The sequence below is a fragment of the Dermacentor albipictus genome, chromosome 4 (genome assembly GCF_038994185.2).
Source record: "Dermacentor albipictus isolate Rhodes 1998 colony chromosome 4, USDA_Dalb.pri_finalv2, whole genome shotgun sequence".
NCBI lineage: Eukaryota > Metazoa > Arthropoda > Arachnida > Ixodida > Ixodidae > Dermacentor > Dermacentor albipictus.
The window spans coordinates 83,244,118-83,249,750 of NC_091824.1; the positions used below are offsets into that span (position 1 = coordinate 83,244,118).

General features: G+C 49.7%; 1 protein-coding gene across 4 annotated transcripts; it reads left to right on the plus strand.

The window, feature by feature from the left end:
- The first annotated feature begins 776 nt into the window (after positions 1–776).
- LOC135912799 (uncharacterized) lies at positions 777–5,376 on the plus strand. 4 transcript variants are annotated; one of them, XR_011514286.1, is made up of 4 exons: positions 777–1,073; positions 1,536–1,725; positions 3,935–4,119; positions 5,033–5,376. XR_011514286.1 is itself a non-coding variant. In XM_070538089.1 (3 exons), exons 1-3 carry the CDS (start codon positions 882–884, stop codon positions 5,142–5,144), a joined length of 489 nt encoding a protein of 162 aa, XP_070394190.1. In that variant the 5' UTR covers positions 777–881; the 3' UTR covers positions 5,145–5,376. The 4 variants fall into 4 exon arrangements, 1 of the variants encoding a protein (XP_070394190.1); XR_011514288.1 differs by having other exon boundaries at positions 1,542–1,725; XR_011514287.1 differs by lacking the exon at positions 3,935–4,119.
- Positions 5,377–5,633: the final 257 nt, after the last annotated feature.

Consider the following 5,633-nt stretch of genomic DNA (forward strand, 5'->3'; position numbering starts at 1 on the left):
TTACGCCATGAATAAACGGATTGCGTAAATTGGCTTTTTCAGGGAGTAAAGGTGAGCACAGTAAAAAATCGGAGCAGACAGGTCCAGTCATTTCTCTCGAAAGCGCTGGTTCGGCGCATAGATTACTCTCCCTTGCTAATACATGTATTGTAGCCTATTTACGCCACGAATAAACGGATTGCGAAAATTTGCATTTTTCAGGAAAAAAAAACATCACAGTGCCCTTCAACTCTGTGAAAAACGCTTGCTGTTCACAGCTTCCCCCACCAGGGAAGCTGTGTAATATGGATCCCTTAATAGCGAACTGCACCTCCGCCGAGGGTCGGCCCGTCATTGCACTATCTTCGAGGTCGGCCCATATGGGGAGTGCTTAACGCCTGCTTCCCCTTCGCCGCGGGTCGGCTCGGCGCTGCACTATCTTTGGGATCGGCCCACGTATGGGGAGTGCTTAACGCCTGCTTTACCTCCACCGCTGGTCGGCCCGGCGTTGCACTACTTTCGGGATCGGCCCACGTATGGGGAGTGCTTAACGCCTGCTTCACCTAGCTCCGCCGTGGGTCGGGCCAGTATTGCATTATCGCCGGGATCGGGCCATGTATGCAAGTTTTTTTTTTTTGCTTACCACAACGACACGCAAATTTCCTTGGACGGTAGAGGTACACAGCTTCGCTGTAAAAAGTAAGCCTTTTTTTTGTGTAATCATCGCCGCATGAGCGATAGCGGTGGCGCGAATATCGCGACAGTTGGCTGTATAAACTACGTCATTCAGCCAACGAGCCGCATTCCACTACGAGTAAACATGGAATAAACCGCGTTCGGCTATCCGTGCATTTTCCCCTTCGCCTGATGTTCCCCGACGAAACACGACATTGGTGACGAGGATGGAATGCTGGCCAGGTCTGCAGCAAGCCGACGTGGCAACAGAAGGACCGCCAGCGGCGGGTGCAGTGATGCAAGTCGTTAGTCGCCTGGGACACATCGAGCCTTTTGACGAGTATACGAGCGACTGGCTGTCGTACAAGGAACGCTTGACGCCGTTTCTACTGGTCAACCGTATCCCCAAGGGCGGCAAAGTACACGCTTTTTTGAGTCTCATAGGCCTAAAGACGTATAGTCTCCTCAAGACGTTGACCGCACCGGATTTGCCGATAGCTAAATGTTTCGAGGTTTCATTGAAACTTCTTGGGGACCACTTGTCACCGAAGCCGCCGGTAATCAGCGGACGCTCAAATTTTCGCAGAAGGATGCAACTCGAGACTGAATCGATTTCGGAATATTTTGCGTAGTTGCAGAAAATGGTGCAGACATGTGAATTTGAATCCTCCCTCGATCAGTCTTTGCGGGACCGTTCAAGCATCTGTTTGCATGAAGGAAATTGTTTCGCCTGGTCTGGATCCGATAAAAATTTCGATGCACGTACAAGATGTGGCCTTAGAAATGAAGCTGCATACGGATGCTATACTGTTTCCGTCATGTCTTTGCATGAGTTTTGTCAGTTGTTTTCCACAATCAAGGTCATGTCAATGACGCTCAAGTTGCAGATGTTTGAGGAAGGGATCGCCCAGCTGTCGGAGTTGCTCACGTTGCCGTACAGTACGGACAGCAGAGCGTCCAGCTGCCTCTTCACATCACCAGAGAAAAGGGACGCACTCTGCTAGGCCGGCAATGGTTGCAAACCATTCGACTAGACTGGAGCCGTGTCTACGAACTCAACGCCACTACCAGGTTAGATGGTTCTGCATGTTCCTGACTGCGTCCCCTTCTAGACAGGTACCAGAGCTTGTTTAAGGACGAAATGGTAACAAATGCAGAAGAAAGAGCGAAGTTGTCAGTTGTAGCGTGCCGAAATTCATGAAGGCAAGAAGTGTGCCCTTTCCGTGGCAACCTGCAGTCGAAGCTGAGCTTAAGAAGTTAGAATGCATGAGAGTCATTTCACCAGTCGTGACAAGTGACTATATTTGCCACACCGGTTGTACCAGTAGTAAAGAAGGATGGTGGCATAAGGCTATACGGCGATTACAAGACCATCCTGAATCCTTGTATTGAAGCTGACCGGTATTCATTTCCGAGAGCCGACAAGTTCATAGCGCTCGCAGGGGGCCAAGAATTTTCTAAGATTGACCTCGTCGAGCCTGTCAGCAGGTGGTAACGTCGGAGTCGTCAAGAACATACCTGACACTAAACACTCATAAAGGACTTTTCCGTAAACAGGCTGCCGTTAGGGGTTTCTTTGGCACCTTCCATTTTTCAAAGAATTATGGACACAATGTTGAAAGCGCTGAAAGGCGTCAGCTGCTATTTGTATGACATTCTCATCACTGGCAGGACGTCGGACGAGCATTTTGCAAACCTCGAAGCGGTCCTAAAGCGCTTGTCTGAGCGCGGGGTTCGAGTAAAGAAATAAACGTGTTCGTTTTTCCCAAAATAGCTGCGGCATCTGGGTCATGCTATCAGCGCAGCAGGTGTCAGCACAGCGCCAGAGAAGATACAAGCGCTGAAGAAAGCTTCCGCAACCACATGCAAGGAGCAGTTCCAGTCATTTCCGAGCATCGTGAATTACTATACTTTAAAAATTGCACCCTCTGGAGTGTGTGTTTGCCACACAATAATAATCGTCATCTGTGTTGCTTGTTTCCTTTCTTGAAAACGCTGCGCTCGCTGCTTTCCTGTCGAGAATGCTCTATCAAGCTTATAACGGGCATGCCGTTCGTGACTTGGAAGTACCGGGCGAGAAACGAAATGCGGGCAAGACAGAGGACGATTATCGTTCTGTGGCAAATATACACCCCAAAGGGTGCAATTGTTTTTAGAGTAATACGAAAAGTTTGTTCCTCGATTGCCTACTCTGGCGAGTCCTCTTTACAAACTGCTGCGTCGCAACCAGCCATGGCTCTGGGATGAATCGTGTCAAGTGGCGTTCGAGGAAATCAAGAATGCGTTGACGTCATCCTCGATCCTGGCACATTACGAGCCCGGTAAACCTTTGCAAGTGGCATGTGACGCTTCCCAGTACGGCCTGGATGCAGTACTGTCTCATGTCGCTGAAGATGGAAGTTCTCGCCCTGTGGCTTATGCGTCGCACCCATTAACTGACTCTGAAGAAAATTACAGTCAGCTAGAAAAAGGAAGCGCTTGCCATTATTTTTGCTATCAAGAGGTTTCATTTCTACATCTGTGGAAGATGTTTCACGTTGATAACGGATCAGAAGCCATTACAAACAATCCTGGGGTAAAAAGCATGCTTGCAGCGATGGGCTGTCACGTTGTCCGCTTACAAGTACTCGCTCGTGTACGAAAAGTCAAGTGACAACGCAGACGCAGTTCTTTTTTCAAGGTTTCCTCTCCAGGGTCATAAAAAATACCAAGGCGAAGAATCATTTTATGCGTTGTGCCTGGAATCGATGCTGGTGTCTGCCAAAGAGATTGCGCGCGCCACAACACGTGATCCGGTGCCAAGTTCTCCAGCTTAAAAGCATACGCTGGTCATTGCACTTGCGAGATGCGAGCATAAAACAATTTTTCGACAGAGGCTTGCATATCAGCGCGCATCAAGACTTCCTCATGTATGGCATGAGGGTTGTTATCCCGTCCCCCTTCGAGAGTCCGTGCTCGACGAACTGCACCTATAGGTCATCCCGGAATCGTACGGAGCAGCTACGTTTGGTGCTCGTCAATTGAAGAAAATTTGGAAACAAAGGTGCGAAGTTGGCAAGAGTGCCAGGAACACCGAAATGGTCCTTGTAAGGCACCTCTGCATCCGTCGGCATGGCCGACCGCACCGTAGAGGCGAATTCCCCTGTACTTCGCGGTTCCTTTCCGAGGAAACATGTTCTTAGAGAAAGGTAGATGGCCACTCGAAGCGGCCGCAAGTGTTCGTTATGCGAAGCACAACGTCAGAACTTACTGTCGCTTGCTTGCGTGAATTTTTCTGCAGATTCGGGATACCGGAGACGGTGGTGTCCGACAATGGACCACAATTGGTGTCCGAAGAGTTCAAGGCATTCATGCGGGACGTTGGACCCAGACATGTCGTGAGCGTCCCTTATCACCCAAGCACAAATGTTCTGGCAGGACGTTTTGTGTAAACTTTGAAGTCTGCTCTGCGCAAGTCACCTCCCGGTGAGTCTGTCGAAGAAACTCATCACAACCTTATATTGCCGTATCGAAATGCACCCCATTCTACGACGGGAGAAGCCCAAGCTACCTTTTCATGGGTAGAAGATTGCGCACTAGGCTGGATTCATTCAAGCCTACAGTGGAGGGGAAGGTCATGCACAATAAATGAAATGCGAAAACACCCGTGTATTTAGATTTAGGTGCACGTTAAAGAGCCCCAGGTGGTCCAAATTTTCCGGCTCCCCACTATGGCATGCCTCATAAACAGATCGCGGTTTTGGTACGCAAAACCCCATAATTTAGACACCATTGCAACTTGGGCAAGTTTGGTGTGACAATCTTTTTTCAACAGCGCAAAGGACGAAAGACGACACGAGTGCTCATATACAGCGCTGAGTATGCGCACTCGTCTCATCCTTGTCCTTCGCGCTGTTGAAAAAAAAATGCCACAACAACTTGTCCATGCTTCAACAGTGTCTGCCTTCATTTCTAGTACAATGGGCCCTTTTCCGTGTTTCAATGTCAACCCTTGCGGCTTAGTTTCGACGATCGCAGTCGAGGTTCGCCGCGCCTGGAAGCTTTGCTTCTGTCTTAGGGTGAAAGTTTTGCCACCGAAGATTTTAGTGTTCTTCGGAGGAAGCCGTCCATCGACGAACCACGTCATTAGTGTTTGCAAGATCTTGCGGTCGGAGTGGTGCAGGCAAGCCAGCCTGTACAGACAATGGCTCTTCCTGAGAGCTCACAGCCGCTCATCTTCAGCGCACGGTCAGCGCTTTGTATGTGGACTCGTCGCGTCTTAATCCTTAGCGCTGTTTTAATTTAATTTAATGCACAATCAGTTCAGTCAAACGCAGCAGCGGAAGAGTAAGGGAAATTGTTATTGTGTTAATGGCAGTGTTCTTGTTCGCAATTACAGAGGCTCGCCGAAGTGGGTTCGGGAAACCGTTCTGAAGGAGGCTGGACCAAAATCACGGTGGCCACATCCCGAGGCAAATTCGTCTGTCATCGGCACCTGTACCAGCTGCTAGCTAACGCAGGCCCAATGGTGACGCCGAGCTCATCCGACCCAGACTACAAGGTTTCCCCTTAAAACGAGACGGATGACCAGCCAGCGTCAAAGGAGCCGGTGACCGTGGAGTCTTCTGAGGTCCCTCCGGCGCGCATTCCTCCATCCGAGACGTCGGCCCCGGAAAGGCGCTACCCGTGAAGACAACGACGTCCACCCGAGCCATACGAAGCTCGTTTTTAACTATTGTATAAGGATACAATTTCACCCTCTAAATAAAAAGAGGAGGAGTATTGTGTAATGATCGCCTTGATAGCGGTGTAGAGCTGGCTGTATAAAACTGCGCCATTCGGCCAACGAGCCGCATTCTACAACGAGCAGTCGTCGAATAAAGCACGTTCGGCAATCCACGCATTTCTCCGTTCGCCTGCTGTTCCCCAACGAAACGTGACTCGTATAGCCCAGTAAGATGTAGGAGCTACCAGGTCTACTCATTTCTCTCGATAGTGCT

Bases quoted from the DNA above. Each gene is read 5' to 3' on its own strand.
- LOC135912799 (XM_070538089.1), top strand. From the start codon at position 882: ATGGAATGCTGGCCAGGTCTGCAGCAAGCCGACGTGGCAACAGAAGGA. The intron at 1,074-3,934 runs GTACACGCTTTT...ATTTTTCTGCAG, and splicing joins GTATCCCCAAGGGCGGCAAA to ATTCGGGATACCGGAGACGG. The intron at 4,120-5,032 runs GTGAGTCTGTCG...TCGCAATTACAG, and splicing joins TCTGCGCAAGTCACCTCCCG to AGGCTCGCCGAAGTGGGTTC.